The 21,827-nt window shown below is 43.9% G+C and overlaps 1 protein-coding gene across 1 annotated transcript; it reads left to right on the plus strand.

Annotated features, from left to right (window-relative positions):
* The first annotated feature begins 1,237 nt into the window (after positions 1–1,237).
* Positions 1,238–20,932, plus strand: LOC110501626 (gap junction alpha-5 protein). Its single transcript, XM_021579320.2, has 2 exons — positions 1,238–1,758; positions 19,499–20,932. The coding sequence occupies exon 2, from the start codon at positions 19,529–19,531 to the stop codon at positions 20,687–20,689; it is 1,161 nt and encodes a 386-aa protein (XP_021434995.2). The 5' UTR covers positions 1,238–1,758; positions 19,499–19,528; the 3' UTR covers positions 20,690–20,932.
* Positions 20,933–21,827: the final 895 nt, after the last annotated feature.

The following is a 21,827-nucleotide window of genomic DNA, read 5'->3' on the forward strand; positions in this document are numbered from 1 at the left end:
CATTCATATGAAATCTCATATTTCTTTCCCGGTAGAGTGATTCTACCTGGTATATTCCTTGACATAATGAATCATGTTACCTACACATTTCGCCACAAAAAAAAACCCACGGTAGTTATATAGTAAGCTGGGAAAGTATGTGTTGCAATGTCAGACTGTTGCTTATGCTGACTACCACTTTAAAGACAATGTACTGTTGACGGTAGTAAAACAAAAAAACACACAACTACGACTAAGTAAAACACACAACAACGACTAAGTAAATCACACAACTACGACTAAGTAAAACACACAACAACGACTAAGTAAAACACACAACTACGACTAAGTAAAACACACAACAACGACTAAGTAAAACACACAACAACGACTAAGTAAAACACACAACAACGACTAAGTAAAACACACAACAACGACTAAGTAAAACACACAACAACGACTAAGTAAAACACACAACAACGACTAAGTAAAACACACAACAACGACTAAGTAAAACACACAACAACGACTAAGTAAAACACACAACAACGACTAAGTAAAACACACAACTACGACTAAGTAAAACACACAACAACGACTAAGTAAAACACACAACTACGACTAAGTAAAACACACAACTACGACTAAGTAAAACACACAACAACGACTAAGTAAAACACACAACAACGACTAAGTAAAACACACAACTACGACTAAGTAAAACACACAACAACGACTAAGTAAATCACACAACTACGACTAAGTAAAACACACAACAACGACTAAGTAAAACACACAACTACGACTAAGTAAAACACACAACAGCGACTAAGTAAAATACACAACAACGACTAAGTAGAACACACAACAACGACTAAGTAAAACACACAACAACGACTAAGTAAAACACACAACAACGACTAAGTAAAACACACAACTACGACTAATTAAAACACACAACTACGACTAAGTAAAACACACAACAACGACTAAGTAATGCCTCTGAAAGCTTTGTCAGAACGGAATTCCTATTGATCCCTGAACACAATTCCACTTCCCTTCCCGATGCTAAGGAATTCTTCCCACCAAAATAAAGTGCCAGGGAGCCCACCAGGGAATCTGTGAGAGGGATGTACCATAAGAAGACGGGGGAGGGAGGGGACTGCAGAGGGAGGGAGGAGACTGCGGATGAGAGAGAGGCAGGGAGGAGGGCAGAGAGGAAATCCTCTCATGATGCCCCTGCTTTTCTTCCCGTGCCCCCTGCACAAGTTAGCATTCCCACCCTGGGACGGCACAGAGCTCCAGCACTACTCCACTCTACTCTACAGAGATCCTACTCCACTCTACAGAAATCATATTCTTCTCTGATCTACCCAGCTCCTGTTGATTATATCTGACGGTGTGTCTGCAAGAGGTACGGCTCAGGATCACTGGTCTCCACCAACATCTGTCCTCCGACCCAGCCCATCTCCACTCATCAGATGGTCAGGTCCCATCCACCAGGTCATCACTCCTCTACGGCCCGGTCCCATCTCCACTCATCCCACCAGGTCATCACTCCTCTACGGCCCGGTCCCATCTCCAATCATCCCACCAGGTCACCACACCTCTACGGCCCGGTCCCATCTCCAATCATCCCACCAGGTCACCACACCTCTACGGCCCGGTCCAATCCACCCTCCACCATTCCATCAGTCTCTGAGGTGAAGACCCTTATGGGAAGCAGCTAGGACCCTCTTCCTCAGTACTGACAGCCATCACCATCTGTAGCACGAAAAGGTAATTTACCACCACATCACCCTCGATGGGATACATAAACATAGGAAGGACACTTCAAAGTAGAACAGGAAACTTGTGGAAATGGACCAGAGTCTTAATTTGTCCCTTTTCATAGGTGCACTCAAGGCTAACAGGACTCACACAGCTGTCACTCAGTGAGTGTGTGTGAGGGTTTTATAGAGGTATTCTATTAACATCTGTCTCTTGTATTCATATTATATAGTTGCTGGGCCACTAAAGCATCATACCCAGTGTCTCTGTCTTTTACTAGTTGAGACAGAGCATTGAGAGGGCGCTGGTCCATAGCGGTGAGGTATCTGTCACAGAGAAGAGTGTAGGGACGATTTATAGGGGTCCTGGTGTGTGTTAGTCTCACTCTCTCTCAACACTGACTCATCCAGCCAGCCAGCAGCTCCAGAGACAAATATATTTTAACAAACGACTCCACTGTTCCGCTGTCTAAGATGGCACGGGTCTCTTAGAGCAGTAAATGTCCTTATATTAAGTGTTTCTTTCATGAAGGTTATTCATACAGCTACAACACCATTTTAAATCTACAATAATTTACAAGACTTCAGATTGGATGGCTTGACATAAGATTGCTTACATGAAATATCAAAAACAGGATCATTAACAAATACAAGACTTTCACCAATTCGGCATTAAATGACATGACAGATGTGTACCTTTTTCATCTCTTTGTTCACCTATAGATGCATTGTCTCATGACCATGGCTGGATGTAGCCTTTTGGGGGCCATAATTGAGATTTGGTTGGGGAGCCCCACCCACCAAGAGGGCAAAAATGTTTAGTTGCCCACCTTTTGATGGAGGAGAGAAAAATGTATGTTTTAAAGTTTATTTCCAGCAGTTCTACACATTCTACCATGACTTATGTTAATTAATGATATTTGAGTGAGAGTGACTAACAAAATCAGTAGCGGACTCCTTCAGGTCAGGGCCCCTGGGCAGCTAGGGGTACTTCCTGATAATGAGCATACATTGCTGTGCAGCTAGAAATAGAGATACTATTGATAAGAAAGACTGTTATAACACCCTATTGCACAAACATTCCATGGTCTGACACACCCCTGTTTATTAGAAGAACTGTTGAAAAGTGAAGAGATAACTGCAGGAAACATCAAGACACACCTGGTCTCTGTTTTTCATGCTGCTGATTATCACCTCACTCTCTACCTCATGAAAAGATTAAATCCAATTTGATAATCCTAAGAACTACAGTAAATATAAATGTACTTCCCGAAGGCAAAGCATTTAGCAACTCAACTTTAGAATCAAACTAGAATCATGTACAATACCTGCAATGAACATTTACTTTTATAACAAAACTTTAATGCAGGTACTATAATTGATAATCAAACATCAATAGTCTTCCCCTCCGGCAACAGGCTGGTGTCTGGGCTGAGCGACCCAGTGTAACACAGTTAAAACAATAGCTCATAACAGGGCTGTGGGTCTGTGTACAGTTAGTGGCAGACGAAAAGGCAGACCTCCATGTAAGGTAGCAGATGATCTGGCTAGCTGCGTGGCGTCTGGTGGGGTGAGACGGTGACTGATATATGGCTCGCCAGTCCTCAGGGCTTGCTGGTGGCTCGCTGCTCTATAAGTAGCAGTCGTGTGGCAGGTGACTAACCCACTCTGTGATTTAGGAAGTATTTCTCCCTCCGTCTCCCGCTGCCTCCCCCCAACTCACCCAGGGGGTCTGTACCCACCCCACCCCACCCCTGCCCCTCCATGGCTAAACTAAGTCAGTTAATAGTCAATGTGTTTAGAGAGGAGGGCCATTCAGACCTCAAACTGTTGATGTCTCATATACACATATACAGTTTATTAGGTGCACCCATCTAGTACCGGTTTGGACCCCCCTTTGCCTCCAGAACAGCCTGAATTCTTCAGGCCATGGAAACATTGCTCAATTGGTATCAAGGGACCTAAAGTGTGCAAGGAAAATACTCCCCACACCATTACACCACTGCCACCAGCCTGTTCTGTTGAAACCAGACAGAATGGATCCATGGACTCCTGCTGCTTACGCCAAATTCTGACTCTGCCATCAGCATGACGCAACAGGAACCAGGAGATTTTTTCCACTCCTTAATTGTCCAGTGTTGGTGATCACGTGGCCACTGGAGGCACTTGTTCTTGTTTTTAGCGGATAGGAGTGGAACCCAGTCTGGTCATCTGCTGCAGTAGCCCATCCATGACAAGGACCGACAAGTTGTGCGTTCTGACATGTCGTTCTGCACACCACTGTTGTACTGCGCCGTTACTTGCCTGTTACTGGCCCGCCTGTTAGCTTGCACAAAATTCTTGTCATTCTCCTTCGACCTCTCATCAACGAGCTGTTTTCTCCAACAGGACCGCCACTGACTGGATGTTTTTTGTTTATCGCACCGTTCTCTGTAAACTCCAGACACTGTCGTTTCTGAGATACTGGAACCGGCGCGCGAGGCACCAACCATCATACCACGCTCCAAGTCACTTAGGTCACTTGTTTTACCCATTTTAATGTTAATTTCAACAGTAACTGAATGCATCAATACCTGTCTGCCTGCTTTATATAGCAAGCCACAAACCATTTTCATGAACGGGGTGTACCTAATGAACTGTATATATACTTTACTATTCCCCTCTTTCTCTCTCTTCAATCTTTCTTCCTCTCGTGTTTCAGGCCGCCTACTAAAAAACTGTGGAGTGTTTTTGTCAGATAAAAGGCCCACCTGGCATCCATGTTAAAACCAAAACAACGATTGAGCACCTGCTTTATGTCAGGGTGGGGGTCGCATCCTTACCCAACCTCTTTGTTCTCCAATGGTACAACAAGCAGTGTGCTGGGACTTCATAGAGAGAGGTGGGAGGAGGAGGACTTTATGTTTTCTTAATATGTCTCTGAAGTTGTGCCACTTTTACTAAGCTGTCACTGCACAGTATATGCATTCGGGACTGTTATTGATGAGGATATTTTGTTCTCCCCCACAATGAAATCGGGGCGGGGACTGTGGATTTGTCTCCGTCTGTTATTCAGTTAGTATGTTCGTTTGTACGTAAGTCACACACGATATCTCAGACAGCACTGGCCCGATTTTGACGAAACTTGGGTGAATGATGCGTCTTGCCACAGAGATCTGGCATTAAAAACTTCCATAGATTGGCCAGATGGTGGCGCTATAACAATAGATTGAACATGTTAACTTTGAAAGGTCACGCGCCTCACCCCATTTTACCTAAAATCATGAAATTCAGTGCATACCTATCTGTCACAGAGAAGGTCCCTCTCCTCACAAGGAACAGATTTGCCTCAGGGACCCATAAGGTCGGCCATGATGGATTTCCCGACATTTTAATTTTGCGACAAACACTTAACGCTACTCTCCTGTGTCGTGTCTTTACTATGGATTAATATATGACATTTATCATATCAATTCTCTGTAAATAATATTACCCGATTAAACTAATCATGTAAATGTAATTAACTAGGAAGTCGGGGCACCACGGAAAAATGTTTATAGAGTTCAACTGGCTAACAAGTTGAATCAGCAATACTAAATTTGGTTTAATTATTTATTTACTAAATACCTAAATCACCCAGAATTACATATACACAGGATGGATCATACATTGATTACTAATTATGTCATAGAAGAAAACGTCCCTAGCGAATGAAACGATATGACGGCTGGTTAGACAATGAAAGGGGGTTGGGTTTGAATGAAAGAGCGGGAAGACTGAGGAACAAAAGGATTGGGTCTCTATCGGACCTATGCTCTCGTAAATACAGAATCTTGTGCATTATAAATAACCGCCCATTCTGAAAAGGAAAATGCAAGAAATATATTTACTCTGAGCTGCGCTTCGATAGATTGGTCGAAGATGGAAGGCTGGGTTGCCCAGCAGAGATCTCCCTTGTCCTTTGAAGAATATTTCTGGGCGGATACGTTGTCGTCTGTTGTCATGTGTTAGAACGGATACGTTGTAGTACCCTGTCATTCTGAAGAGATTGTCCGTCCTTTCCTAGGCCACGCATGTTTACAGCTGCTGATAACTCGAAGTCTAGGATGCATCACTTCTTTAGTGAATAAGAGTTCAAAGTTCATACCAAGTTGCCATACTATAAGCTCATGCTATATTCTGGCTGGTGTAGTCGAAATTCATCCTTCCAGCGTGGCGATCGCCACCCCCACGTTGAAATTAGCCCTTTTAAATGAATGGACATCAGTCCTCACGTCATCGGGAACACAAGGTTGACTTTCGTCAATGTGCTTTTGTGGTGGGTTCAGAGGAAGGCGTGTTTCATATTTCTCAACCAATGTCTGTTCACTTGGGCGTGGCCACCGAGTGATCATAGTTTACATAATGAAAACAATTCTCTCATTTAGAAGCTAAAATTACATTTAATCTTTTCACAAATGGTTTCATATTTAAACATTTAAATTGAACAACAATTCCATGTGAATCTGATAACTAGAATGTCTAGACTTTCCAAGATACATTTTATGTCGTCCTATCATCAGATATAATGTCCTAGACAACAACTGATCTGACATCATATTCTTTAAGTACCAATGGACACTTTCAAATGGTTGGATTACAGAAAGATTGTTCTTTACCCCAACCTTTTGATGTTACCCTACTCTCTCTATGTTAACAAAGGGCTTTCCAAAAGACCGATCTGTAGAGTGGAGAGAAAAAGGGGAAAAGGTATTTAGGGGGGATCATAAACCTCTTCCAACAAGGCAACTTTATGACACCGGGCACAAAAAGACCGATCTGTAGAGTGGAGAGAAAAAGGGGAAAAGGTATTTAGGGGGGTATCATAAACCTCTTCCAACAAGGCAACTTTATGACACCGGGCACCAAAAGACCGATCTGCACGAAACTTGATGTGGCATCTATGGACAAAGTTCTCTCAATGCAATATTTTCTAGGCGAGTACCTAAAACAACATGGCCGCTATTGACCAATAAACACTCACATGGGTGTGGTCTGTCACATAAATGCATATATATCAGTCAAGGATATTCGTATTGTAACAAAATTTGGCACACATGTTGCAAACACTGTCAAGACTCAACATATGGAAGAACATTCATATTAACCTCACGGTAGTTCTATAACAGGCACATGTTTATATATCTTGATCTGCTTGACTCAGAGTGATGAAATTTGGCACACATGCTCAGGGATATAAGTCTAGCTCAGACACCACTGGCCTGATTTTGACAAAACATGGGTGAATGATTTGTCTTGCCATAGAGATCCGGCATTGACTAAATTATACTGATTGGTGAAACGAGGGCGCTATAGTAATCAACTGTATGTACATTTGTCACACACAATCTCAGACACCAATGGCCCAATTTTTACGAATCTTGAGTGAATGAGTCTTGCCATGGAGATAATTGACAAAATTAAACTTATTGGCCCAAGTGAGGCGCTGCATCATTCGTGGGGGATGACATGTTTACTGTTGCCTTGTTATAATGTGCATTTGGCAAAGGCTTGTATGAATTCATTTAAAATGCAAACTATGCCATACAGTGGCATGGTACAGTATGTTTTGTTTCTACAGTTGTTGAGACAGTCCTTAAAAATCCAGGTCAAGGACTACATAAAAATCAATATTTAGTTCAGTAATTTTACCAGATTTGTCCATGTCTGCCACCTTAAAGAGGTTCAAGCCCAGACTTGAACCAATTCAAACATCTCTGGAGAGACCTGAAAATAGCTGTGTGGCGACGCTCCCCATCCAACCGGACAGAGCTTGAGAGAATCTGCAGAGAAGAATGGGAGAAACTCCCCAAATACAGGTGTGCTAAGCTTGTAGCATCATACCCAAGAATACTCAAGGCTGTAATCGCTGCCAAATGTGCTTAAACAAAGTACAGAGTAAAGGGTCTGAATACTTCTGTAAATGTGATATTTCAGATATTTTTTTTATACATTTGTCATTATGAGGTATAGTGTGTAGACTGATAAGGATTTTTTTAAATCCATTTTAGAATAAGGCTGTAACGTAACAAAATGTGGAAAAGGTTTGGACACACCTAGTCATTCAAGGGTTTTTCTTATTTTTACTATTTTCAACATTGTAGAAAAGTAGTGAAGACATCACAACTTTGAAATAACACAAATGGAATCATGTAGTAATCAAAAAAGTGTAAACAAATCCAAATATATTTTAGATTCTTCAAAATTGCCACCCTTTGCCTTTGCCTCTCAACCAGCTTCATGAGGTAGTCACCTGGAATGGTTTTAGAACAGGCTTGAAGGAGTTCCCACACATCCTGAGAGCTTGTTGGCTGCTTTTCCTTCACCCTGCGGTCCAACTCATCCCAAACAATCTCAATTGGGTTGAGGTCGGGTGATTGTGGAGGCCAGGTCATCTGATGCAGCACTCCATCACTCTCCTTATTTTTCAAATAGCCCCTACACAGCCTGGAGGTGTGGCACACTTAACAGTTGATGTTGAGATGTGTCTGTTACTTGAACTCAGTGAAGAATTCATTTGGGATGCAATCTGATGTGCAGTTAACTCTAATGAACTTATCCCCTGCAGCAGAGATAACTCTGGGTCTTCCATTCCTGTAGCGGTCCTCATGAGAGCCAGGTTCATCATAGCATTTGACGATTTTTGCGACTGCACTTGAAGAAACGTTCAAAGTTCTTGAAATGTTCCCGATTGACTGACATTCATGTCTTAAAGTAATGATGAACTGTCATTTCTCTTTGCTTATTTGAGCTGTTCTTGCCATAATATGGACTTGGTCTTTACCAAATAGGGCTATCTTCTGTATACCCCCCTACCTTGTCAAAACACAACTGATTGGCACAAACACATTAAGAAGTAAAGAAATTCCACAAATGAACTTTTAACAAGGCACACCTGTTAATTGAAATGCATTCCAGGTGAGTAGCTCATGAAGCTGGTTGAGAGAATGCCAAGAGTGTGCAAAGCTTTCATTTAGGCAAAGGGTGGCTACTTTGAAGAATCTCACATTTCAAATATATTTGTATTTGTTTAACACTTTTTTGGTTACTACACGATTCCATTTGTGTTATTTCATAGTTTTGATATCTTCACTATTATTCTACAATGTAGAATTAAAGGACTTTCAGACCATGAGAAACAAGAATCTCTGGTCTGATGAAAACAAGATTGAACTCTTTGGCCTGAATACCAAGCATCACATCTGGAGGAAATCAGGAACAAGAACTAGACAAGTCAGGACAAGTCTCTGAATGTCCTTGAGTGGCCCAGCCAGAGCCCAGACTTGAACCAATTCAAACATCTCTGGAGAGACCTGAAAATAGCTGTGCGGCGACGTTCCCCATCAAACCGGACAGAGCTTGAGAGGATCTGCAGAGAAGAATGGGAGTGGCTTTTGGCAAACTCCAAGCGGGCTGTCATGTGCCTTTTACTGAGGATTGGCTTTCATCTACCATATAGGCATGATTGGTGGAGTGCTGCAGAGATGGTTGTCCTTCTTCACAGAATAACTCTGGAGCTTTGTCAGAGTTACCATTGGGTTCTTGGTCACCTCTCTGACCAAGGCCCTTCTCCCCGATTGCTCCGGTTTTCGCTTTGTCAGTATGGGGTATTGTGTGTAGAATGATGATAAATATTTGTTTTATGTATATATACATTTTAGAATTATGCTGTAATGTAACAAATTGTGGAAAACGTGAAGGGGTCTGAATACTTCCATAATGCACTGTATATAATGTGTATATGTGTATATATACGGTGCCTTCAGAAAGTATTCATACCCCTTTACAAAGGGGTTGAATACTTCTTTACTCAAAACATTTCAAAGCTTTCCATTTTTTATTAATTAGTAAAAAATTCTAAAAACATTATTTCACTTTGACATGATTAGATATTGTGTGCAGGCCAGTATTGTGTGTAGGCTTACTCAGGCTGTAACACAACAATATGTGGAAAAAGTCAAGGGGTGTGAATACTATCTGAAGGCATAGTATTTTATATATTGTTGTCTTCTATGGGGACAGAGAGGGTGTGCGTCACTGATCAGACCAGGCCCCCAGTGTCCCCTCTGGAGCGTGGAGCTCTGCTGGTTGGCTACTGTTCTACCCTAGAAAGCCTATGTAAATTACGACGAACAGAACAGCCCCAAAAAATTATAATATTTATGACTGTTTTGGCCTTTAAAATTTGTTTATTATGATCAAGCACAATCCCCACAGTGAATTATTTTAAAGATCACTACGAATTGAGATATTTCATTAAACAGTGATCCATTCTGACTACTACATTTATGACTCACAACCTGGATTCGGTCTTATGTAGCAAAACTTGAAATTGTGTTTTTTACATTGGATAAAAGTAAAGACTCAGAGCTACAAAATGCTATATCATACACTGCAGTTGAGGAACAATGGGAAAGTCATTCTGCTTTGAAAGTTGATCAACTTGTAAACTCACTTTTGAGAAAATGGCCTTTGAATGCTTTGGTATCTAGTGAAGAGCTCATCTTTGTCTACACCCATTCAGCATCGTTCACACCCTCTTAAGCTTTAGCCCTGCCCATCTCGTTTCGCTCTCGGAGCGTACACTTGTCGTCACACAGGACCACGTGCTGACCACAGACCAATCACGGCCGGTGGACTGGGTTGACTATCTCAGGCAGGATGAAAACGTTTACATCGACCTTTGCCAGTTACGGCCACTTTCACCATGATCTTCAGCAATTTTTTTGGTGCCATTCTGCAATATGGCGTGCTTCAAATTCAAATGCTTGTGGCTTCATGCGCCGTCAGTAGTTTTCCCTAGGAATATGTCGATGACGCCAGTGCCATCACTATCTACTTGTTTTAATGTCTACGGATCAGACTAGTGATGAGAGCAGTGAAGGGACAGTGTGTAAATCAACACTGCCCCTGTTGTTCCTGTCTGGTGGATGCATGGAGAGGAAGGAGAAATGGTGGATGGGATTATGGTGAGGGAGGTGGCAGAGGGGTTTGTGATGGGAAGGGGTTGGAAAGAAGATAGAGGGGTTGACGTTCTACACCTGCTTCTACACCTGCATTGCTTGCTGTTTGGGGTTTTAGGCTGGGTTTCTGTACAGCACTTTGATATATCAGCTGATGTAAGAAGGGCTATATAAATACATTTGATTTAATTTGATGATGTTTTGGAGCAAGACTGATTTCTCTCAGTCTTTTCAGTGTGAGGCAATATTTTTATATGAAAACTCAGGATAGTTCTACATAGATATGTAGTCTCATATAGGTCAGTATGGTAGATTGTCCAGTTATGATGCTACTCTTGCGGGAGCTCCTTGTAGATAGTTCATCCTTTATCCAGTCTTCAATGCTCTGAGGTTGTGGGTTTGGTTTTTCAAATTAGTCATCACTTGTTAAATGGCACCGGTTAAGGCAGACAAAAGTCCAACAGTCAGTGTTTTACAAGACAGCTATAAGTTGTAGAGATCAATCCCATGAATGGAGTGGTTGATCTCCAGCTGGAAAATCACTAACTTCCCTCTAACGCAATGCTTTGAGCCCAGGCAGAGAAAAGGAGAGGAGGGTAGAGGCATTGGACAGGATTTATTGCTGTTGTGTGGCTTCCTTCCCTGGCTTGCTTTGAGAGACAACACTGTATTCATTCCTGTGGCTTTTTCAGCCCTGCTGCTGCTGCTGCTGGGTCTGTACCTGCCCTTAATTAGGACATCAGTTACCACCACACATTATTGATGCAGTTTGCTAGCTATGTCATCTCTATGGACTATAGCCTGGTTGCTCTCCAGCCCAGGTCCAGTCAATGTCCATGTATGTAAAGACTACTGTAAATACTACTACAATGAACCACAGGTTGTCCATGTCACTCGGTGTGTCCTTCTTGTTATTTGCTGATGTTCTGGGTTCCTGATCCATTCTCTATCTATAGGCTACTCCACTAAAGGCCCCTATGGTATGAGTTCAGGCATCACACCCACTTTTCCAAACCTCTCTAGCCCTGTGTTTACAGTATGTTCACTAAATGTAGTCCAACCTCACTTAATGCAAAGTGTGTAGGCCTACTGTCCAACCTCAAACACCATCTCTAAACATACAGTATACTCTCACTCTCTTTTTGTTAACAATAACTATCTCTATAGACTACAATACAGACCCCAGACTCTCGCTATGCCAATGCAGCCTATGGTTTCATTTGCCTATCCTCTCTCAAATCAAATCTAAGTTTATTGATCACTTACACAGATTTGCAGGTGTTATGGCAGGTGCACTGAACACTGATCTTACTAGCTCCAACAGTACAGTAGAATGTCAGGAAATACAATACAAATACACCAATAACCAAAAATAGAATCAAGACAAAATCCCAGTTACAGTTACTAAACAACAGTATATAAAACAGAATATGAGGTGACCAGAGTTCAATGACTCTATATACTGTACATGGGGCATTAGTCTCAAGGTGCAGGGCTGAGTACCGGGCAGGTAGCCGGCTAGTGATGGCTGTTCAACAGTCTGATGGCCTTGTGATAGAAGCGGTTTCTCAGTCTCTCAGTCCCAGCTCTGTACTGTCTCTATCTGCTAGATGGTAGCAGAGGGAACAGACTGTGGCTTGGGTGGCTGAGGTTCTTAATGAACTTCTTGGCCTTCCTTTGACATTGAGTGCTGTAAATGTTCTGGAAGGCAGGCAGTGCGCCCCCTGGAGAGCCATGCTGTTCAAGGTGGTGCAGTTGCTGTACCAGGCGGTGATGCAGCCCGACTTTGAGAATGCTCTCAATGTGGCATCTGGTGAAGTTCGTGAGGGTCTTAGGGGCATGCTGAATTTCTTTGGCCGCTTGAAGTTGAAGAGGCGCTGTTGTGCCTTCCTCATCCCGGTGTGTGTGTGTGTGTTGTGGAACCATTTCAGGTCCTCAGTGATATGCACGCCAAGGAACTTGAAGCTTTTGACCCTCTACACTGCAGCCTTGTTGATGTGGATCGGGGCATGCTCCCTCTTCAGTCTCCTGTATGTAGTCCACGATCAGCTCCTTTGTTTTTTTTATGTTGAGGGAGAGGTTATTTTCCTGGCACTACTCCGCCAGGGCTCTAAACCTCGTCGTTGTTGGTAATCAGGCCTACCACTGTCATGTCGTCTGCAAACTTGATGATTGAGTTGGAGATGTGCATGGCCACACAGTCATGGGTGAACAGGGAGTACATGAGGGGACTGTGCACACAGCCCTGTGGGGACCCATTTTGTGGATCAGTGTGGCGGAGGTGTTGACCTTCACCACCTGGGGGGCGGCCTGTCAGGAAGTTCAGAACACAGTTTTACAGGGCCGGGTTCAGACCTAGGGCCCCGAGCTTAATGATGAGCTTGGAGGGTACTATAGTGTTTAAGGTTGAGCTGGAGTCTAGGAACAGCATTCTTACATGCACTACAAGGCCAAAAGTATATGGAAACCCCTTCAAATTTGTGGATATGGCTATTTCAGCTACATCCGTTGCTGACAGACGTATAACATCGAGCACACAGCCATGCAATCTCCATAGACAAACATTGTCAGTCAAATGGTCCGTACCGAAGAGCTCAGTGACTTTTAACATAGCACCGTCATAGGATGCCACCTTTCGAACAAGTCAATTCGTCAAATTTCTGCCCTGCTAGTGCTGCCCCTGTAAGTGCTGTTATTGTGAAGTGGAAATGTCTAGGAAATGTTCACGGCTCAGCCGCGAAGTGGTAGGCCACACAAGATCACAGAACGGGACCCGTGAGTGCTAAAGCGTGTAGCTTGTAAAAGTTGTGTCTTCGGTTGCAACACTCACTACCAAATTCCAAATTGCCTCTGGAAGCAACAGCAGCACAATAACTGTTTGTCAGGAGCTTAATGAAATCGGTTTCCATGTCTGAACAGCCACACAAAAGCTTAAGATCACCATGCGCAATGCCAAGTGTCGGTTGGGGTAGTGTAAAGCTTGCTGCCATTGGACTCTGGAGCAGTGGAAGCACATTCTCTGGAGTGATGAATTACGCTTCACCATCTGGCAGTCCGACACACAAAGCTGGGTTTGGTGGATGCCAGGAGAATGCTACCTGCCCGAATGCATAGTGCAAAATGTACAGTTTGGTGGAGGAAAAATAATGGTCTGGGGCTGTTTTTCATGGTTTGGGCTAGGCCCCTTAATTCCAGTGAAGGGAAAGCTTAATGCTACAGCATAGAATTCCATTTTAGATGATTCTGTGCTTCCAACTTTGTGGCAACAGTTTGGGGAAGGCCCTTTGCTGTTTCAGCATGACAATTCCCCTGTGCACAAATCTAGGTCCATACAGAAATGGTTTGCTGAGATCAAGTGTGGAAACTTGACTGGCCTGCACAGAGGCCTGACCTCAACCCCATTGAACACTTTTGGGAAGAATTGGAACACCGACTGCGAGCCAGGCCTAATCTCCCAACATCAGTGCCCAACCTCACTAATGCTCTTGTAGCTGAATGGAAGTCCCCGCAGCAATATGCCAACATCTAGTGGAAAACCTTCACAGAAGAGTGGCTGTTCTAGCAGCAAAGGGGGGACCAACACCATATTAATGCCCATGATTTTGGAATGAGATGTTTAACGAGCAGATGTCCACATACTTTTGGCCATGTAGTGTAGGTATTCCTCTTTTCCAGATGAGATAGGGCAGTGTGCAGTGGGATGTGACTGTGTCATCCGTGGATCTATTGGGGCTGTATGCAAATTACAGTTGGTCTAGGATATTGGGTAAGGTGGAGGTGATATGATCCTTAACTAGCCTCTCAATGCACTTCATGATGACAGAAGTAAGTGCTACGAGGCGATAGTGGTGACAGCAGACTGGGGTAGGGAGAGATTGAATATGTCCGTAAACACTCCAGCCAGCGGGTCTGCGCATGCTCTGAGGATGCAGTCCGGGCCGGCAGCCTTGCGAGGGTTAAAGTGTTCTACTCACATTGGCTACAGAGATTGGGGCTGATTTTCCCTTTATAATCCATGATTATCTGTAGTCCCTGCCACATCTGTCTCGTGTCTGAGCCATTGAACTGCGACTCCATTTTGTCCCCGTGACGTCTCTTTTCCTCTTTGATTGACTTACGGAGGTCATAGCTGGTCTGTTTGTACTAGTCCATGTTCCCAGTCACCTTACTGTGGTTAAATGAGGTGGCAGTCCTGTAGCATGGATTCCAATCAGGCCAACGTTGAGTAGTTCTTACCACGGGTGCTTCCTTCTGTAACTTCCCTATGTTCTGATCAATGTCAGAGACATATCTGAGTGGTATGCTATGCCCAGTGTGTGCTGTGTTAGATACCTCATTGCCAAAGTGTCCATTACTCAGAGACAGATATTATAAACCAATATGACAGCCATGACGGTGGTCAGTGGGTACAGTGTATTACAGTAAATCCCTATTTATTACTGGGCACCCAGGAATGGAACAGAACAATCTCAAATGTGACGGCAAAGATGGGCAGCCTCTTCCCAACAAGGAGCTCTTAAATTCCATGCTCTATAATTGCTTGCAAAGTGATTTCATTAATTGAGTTCAGAGATAAGTCATTGTTAGACCATATTACGTGGATTTGTGTAGTGCCATGGGGTCCTTTAAAAAAAATAACAGCCAGAACATGCCTTTCTACATCCAACTGTCATCAAAGCTTTGGGTAGCGATCAGATAATGTGTTTACAGCGAGCCACAAAGAAATGAGGAAGAGCTAGCCTCGACTAGAGGAAGGGAGTGAGAGCCTGGCCTTCACAATGGCAGGAGGTAGGAGTTAAAACAGTCATTTTCCTACCAGACTGGTCTGACAAAAGGGTTTCCTCACCTGTTTACAACACAACCTATTGGCTGTGTAGCCTGGCTGGCCAACATTGCAATATTAGTATCAATATGAGACCAGATGTTTACATACAGTAGTGTTGTGTTTAGTTAGTCAACACAAGTTATGGTATGATCAGATGAACTTTACTCAAAGTGGTGAGGTCATCTTTTGTTAAAGTTCGTCATTTTGTGTCTTGAGCCTTCTAGTAAGTCTGTTGTTTTCACCTCATATATTGTTGCTCTGTAGGCTATATTTCATTGTGCTGTCACACAGTGTATCACACATGCTGTTCTAGTTTACTGTTAACTTTCTGATCGCTTTAGACCTGCACCCTTAAGTCACTCTTGATATTTCTGACTGTTTACTTCAAATCCAATCTAATTGTATTTGTCACATGCACCGAATGCAACAGGTGTAGTAGACCTTACCGTGAAATGCTTACTTACGAGTCCTTAACCAACAATGCAGTGTTTTAAAAAAGTTAACTAAAGGAAAAGTAATAACACTATAAAAATAACAATAATGAGGATATTTGCAAGGGGTACCGGCACAGAGTCAATGTGCGGGGTAGGGGTTAGCAGTGGTGGAAAAACTATCCAATTGTCATACTTGAGTACAAGTAAAGATACCATAAAATTACTCAAGTAAAAGTGAAAGTCACCCAGTAAAATACTACTTGAGTGAAAGTCTAAAAGTATTTGGTTTTAAATATACTTAATTATCAAAGTAAATGTAATCGCTAAAATATACTTAAGTATCAAAAGTAAAAGTATATATAATTTAAAATTCCTTATATTAAGCAAACCAGACAGAACCATTTTCTTGTTTTTTATTTACTTACGGATAGCCATGGGCTCACTCCAACACTGAGACATTATTTACAGATAGCCATGGGCACACTCCAACACTGAGACATCATTTACAGATAGCCATGGGCACACTCCAACACTGAGACATCATTTACAGATAGCCATGGGCACACTCCAACACTGAGACATCATTTACAGATAGCCATGGGCACACTCCAACACTGAGACATCATTTACAGATAGCCATGGGAACACTCCAACACTGAGACATCATTTACAGATAGCCATGGGCACACTCCAACACTGAGACATCATTTACAGATAGCCATGGGAACACTCCAACACTGAGACATCATTTACAGATAGCCATGGGCACACTCCAACACCGAGACATCATTTACAGATAGCCATGGGAACACTCCAACACTGAGACATCATTTACAGATAGCCATGGGCACACTCCAACACTGAGACATCATTTACAGATAGCCATGGGAACACTCCAACACTGAGACATCATTTACAGATAGCCATGGGCACACTCCAACACTGAGACATCATTTACAGATAGCCATGGGAACACTCCAACACTGAGACATCATTTACAGATAGCCATGGGAACACTCCAAAACTGAGACATCATTTACAAACAAAGCATTTGTGTATAGTGAGTCTGCCAGATCAGAGGCAATAAGGATGACCAGGAATGTTCTCTTGATAAGTGTGTGAATTGGACCATTTCCCTGTCCTGCTAAGCATTCAAAATGTAGGAGTAAAAAGTATATTATTTTATTTAGGAATGTAGTGAAGTAAAATAAAAAGTTGTCAAAACTGTAAATAGTAAAGAAAAAAACTACTTAAGTACTACTTTAAAGTATTTTTTACTTAAGTACTTTACACCACTGCTGGTTAGTCAAGGATATTGAGGTCGTATGTACATGTAGGTAGGGGTAAAGTGACTATGCATAGATAATAAACAGAGAGTATCAGCAGCATGTGTGAAGAGTGTGAAGGAATTTTATTTTATTTTATTTAACCTTTATTTAACTAGGCAAGTCAGTTAAGAACAAATTCTTATTTACAAAAATGGCCTACCAAAAGGCAAAAGGCCTCCTGCAGAAACGAGGGCTGGGATTTCAAAAAAAATTATATATATATATGTATAAATATAGGACAAACTCACACATCACGACAAGAATGTGTGGAATGTGAATGTATGTGTGTTTGTGTGTGTAGCGTCAATATGCTTGTGTGTGTGTTGGAGTGTCTATGTGTGGTTAGTCAGTGAGTGTACACTGAGCCCTCCCTTTCCTGGAGTCCAGGATCAGCTCTTTTGTCTTGCTCATGTTGAGGGAGAGGTTGTTGCCCTGGCACCACACTGTCAGGTCTCTGACCTCCTCCCTATAGGCTGTCTCATCGTGGCCACGCAGTCGTGGGTGAACAGGGAGTACAGGAGGTGACAAAGCATGCACCCCTGAGGGGCCCCCATGTTGAGGGTCAGCGTGGCTGAGGTGTTGTTTCCTACCCTCGTCAGGAAGTCCAGGATCCAGTTGCAGAGGGAGGTATTCAGTCACAGGGTCCTTAGTTGAGCAGTAGTCAATTAACAGCATTCTCATTTATGTGTTCCTTTTGTCCAGGTGGGAAAGGGCAGTGTGGACTGCAATCGAGATTGCATCATCTGTGGATCTGTTGGGGCGCTATGCGAATTGGAGACTTGATCTTATTTGACAGTCTTTTTGTTGTTGTTCCCAGACAGAGTTGGCATGGTCGCTCAGAGGAGGATAAGAGGGGTGAGAGGTAGAAGTAGGAGCACGGGGGTACAGACCCATCACAGGAGCAGTAATTAGTCTGTCAGTCTGTCTGGATACTCACACACAGGCTGTCATGGTGGGAACGGAATCTTAGCTACGCTGAGAATCGGAACAGACCAGAGGTTGCAGAGGGCTGAGCGGTCTCAGTCTATGTCTCCTTTCCTCAACTTCCTGTTCTTATTCTCAGAGGAACCAATCCCAAACAATATGATTTCTTAAACAAAGCCACTCAAAAGGGACCTCTCTTAAAGGTTGTAATTTGGCTAACTCTAGAGCTAGAGATGTACTGTCAAACCTCTCATGGTCATATGTATTTATTTTATTTAACCTTTATTTAACTAGGCAAGTCAGTTAAGAACTTTTTACAATGACGGCCTACCCCAGCCAAACCCGGACGATGCATGTGTGTGTGTGTGTGTGTGTGTGTGTGTGTGTGTGTGTGTGTGTGTGTGTGTGTGTGTGTGTGTGTGTGTGTGTGTGTGTGTGTGTGTGTGTGTGTGTGTGTGTGTGTGTGCGTGCGCGTGCGCGTGTGTGTGTGCCTACTTTATTTTCGCCTGTTGAATAATTGTAGTAAAATTCAGATTAGTTCACTTAGTGTGTACTTCGATGATTGGGGGTTTGATGACACTCATAAAACGATCTGCTGAGATGCCTTATAGGGACAGTAGATACACGCAAAGTCTCACTCATACTGCGGTCAGGGGGCAACGGCACACACACACTGATACAAATCACAGGAGGAGTGGAACGGAGAGACAAGCGAGGGAACATCAAAGGCTTCAATTAACCGGTACAAACATGATGACCAATGACCGATGCTGTGCTCTGGACAATATGGAGGAGATGTTGGAGATTGTAGGGTTAGGTCAGGGGCACAGAATTCCATTCCATTTCTAACATTCGGGGCCACTAGCTCCTAGCCTTGTCCTGCCCTATGGCCCCTCACCCTTTCTGTCTAGTTATAATGTGTCAGTGTCAGGAATAGTAACACAAACATCCAACTACTATATATCATTTCTCAGAAACAACCTCACTATTTACTTTGAAATGCCCTTAAATATACAGTATGTTTGTGTGTGTCGTGGGAAAAGATTCCTTCTCAGGCATTTGTGTCGTGTCCAGTCTCCAGGCCAATCACAGGCTATTTATACATGCATACCATGCCACTCACACATACTAGTCATTTTATCTCCTTTCTTTTCTCCCCCTATTTTCTTTCTTCTTCACTCGCTATCCCTTCTTCGTTCTCTCCCTTTACCCTCACCCTGCCCCTCTTTCTTTCTCTCTCCCTCTTCTCCTCTCTCAGGTGTGTGCCAGTGACCAGTGAGCAGTAGTGATGGGGGACTGGAGTCTCCTGGGGAACTTCCTGGAGGAGGTTCAGGAACATTCCACGTCAGTGGGGAAGGTGTGGCTCACCGTCCTCTTCATCTTCAGGATCCTGGTCCTGGGCACGGCCGCAGAGTCCTCCTGGGGAGACGAGCAGAGTGACTTCCTGTGCGACACCCAGCAGCCCGGTTGTACCAACGTCTGTTATGACCAGGCGTTTCCTATTGCACACATCCGCTACTGGGTCCTACAGATCATCTTCGTATCCACGCCATCACTGATCTACATGGGCCACGCCATGCACATCGTGCGGAGGGATGAGAAACGAAGGAGGAGGGAGCAGGAGAAGAGGGAGGAGATGGAGGAGAGAGGAGAGGGGGGGTGCGTATCAGGGGAGAAGGCATACCTCCAGCAGAGGGATTGTGGGAAGGTGCTGGAGGCGTCAGGGCAGGTTCGCCTGCGGGGAGCGCTGTTATCTACATACATTCTGAGCATTCTGATCCGCACAGTGATGGAGGTGACCTTCATCGTGGTCCAATACATGATCTATGGAGTCTTCCTCGGGGCTCTGTACCATTGCAAGGCCTGGCCCTGTCCCAACCCAGTCAACTGCTACATGTCCAGGCCCACAGAGAAGAACGTGTTCATCGTCTTCATGCTGGTGGTGTCTGGTGTCTCCCTGCTCCTCTCTGTGGTTGAGCTCTACCACCTGGCCTACAGGCGTATCAGGAAGTGCAAGCGTACCCACGCCGCCCTCAAGAACCGCACCCATAATGCTGTGGCCATTGCCGTTACCAGGGACCCCGACACCCCGCCCCATCACAACTCCCCGGGCTGCACCCCTCCCCCTGACTTCAGCCAGTGCCTGGCATCGTCGGATACGATGAACCCCATGAACCCCATGACCTCCATGCCTTCTCACCCCTTCAACAACAGGATGGCACACCAGCAGAACTCCGTCAACATGGCCACCGAGCGCCATCATTCCCATGACGACCTGGAAGGGGAGGGAGGATTCCTGAGAATGAGCTATACCCAGATGCCAGGGGAGATGCCCAACGGGTGCTCCGCGCCAACCCTGCTACACGCCAGCTACCTGAAAGACAAACGCCGCTTCAGCAAGACCAGCGGTACCAGCAGCCGGGTCCGACCAGATGACTTGGCCGTGTAGAACTAGACAGACATAGAACGAGAGAGGGGCTGAGAAAGAGAGGAGGGAGCAGACAGGACTTTCAGACACAGCAGGAGAGAGGCCCTGCCTAGAGGAGATTGGAGCAGGCTGGGTCTATAGACCCAGAGACTGAACTGGAGCAGGTACTCTACCGGTCAAAAGTTTTAGAACACCTACTAATTCAAGGGTTTTTCTTTATTTTTACTATTTTCTACATTATAGAATAATAGTGAAGCCTTCACAACTATGAAATAACACATATGGAATCATGTAGTAACCAAAAAAGTGTTAAACAAATCCAAATATATTTTATATTTAAGATTATTCAAATAGCCACCATTTACCTTGATGACAGCTTTGCACACTCTTGGCATTCTCTCAACCAGCTTCACCTGGAATGCTTTTCCAACAATCTTGAAGGAGTTCCCACATATGCTGAGCACTTGTTGGCTGCGTTTCCTTAACTCTGCCGTCCGACTCATCCCAAACCATTTCAATTTGGTTGAGGTCGGGGGATTGTGGAGGCCAGGTGATCTGATGCAGCACTCCATCACTCTCCTTCTTGGCAATTGGGTCATTGTCCTGTTGAAAAACAAATGATAGTCCCATTAAGCCCAAACCAGATGGGATGGCATATGCCTTGAGAATTCAAGTGTGCCTTTAGAATTCAAGTGTGCCTTGAATTCTAAATAAATCACAGACAGTGTCACCAGCAAAGCACCGTCACACTATAACACCTCCTCCATGCTTCACGGTGGGAAATACACATACGGAGATCATCCGTTCACCTATTCTGCGTCTCGCAAAGACACATTGGTTGGAACCAAAAATCTCCAATTTGGACTCATGACCAAAGTACAGATTTCCACCCGTCTAATGTCAATTGCCCCAATCTTGTCCCAAGCAAGTCTCTTCTTCTTATCGGTGTCCTTTAGTAGTGGTTTCTTTGTAGCAATTTGACCATGAAGGCCTGATTCACACAGTCTCCTCGCAACAGTTGATGTTGAGATGCGTCTGTTACTTGAACTCTGTGAAGCATTTATTTGGGCTGCAATTTCTGAGACTGGTAACTCTAATGAACGTATCCTCTCCAGCACAGGTAACTCTGGGTCTTCCATTCCCGTGGCAGTCCTCATGA

The sequence above is a fragment of the Oncorhynchus mykiss genome, chromosome 22 (genome assembly GCF_013265735.2).
Source record: "Oncorhynchus mykiss isolate Arlee chromosome 22, USDA_OmykA_1.1, whole genome shotgun sequence".
Taxonomy (NCBI): domain Eukaryota; kingdom Metazoa; phylum Chordata; class Actinopteri; order Salmoniformes; family Salmonidae; genus Oncorhynchus; species Oncorhynchus mykiss.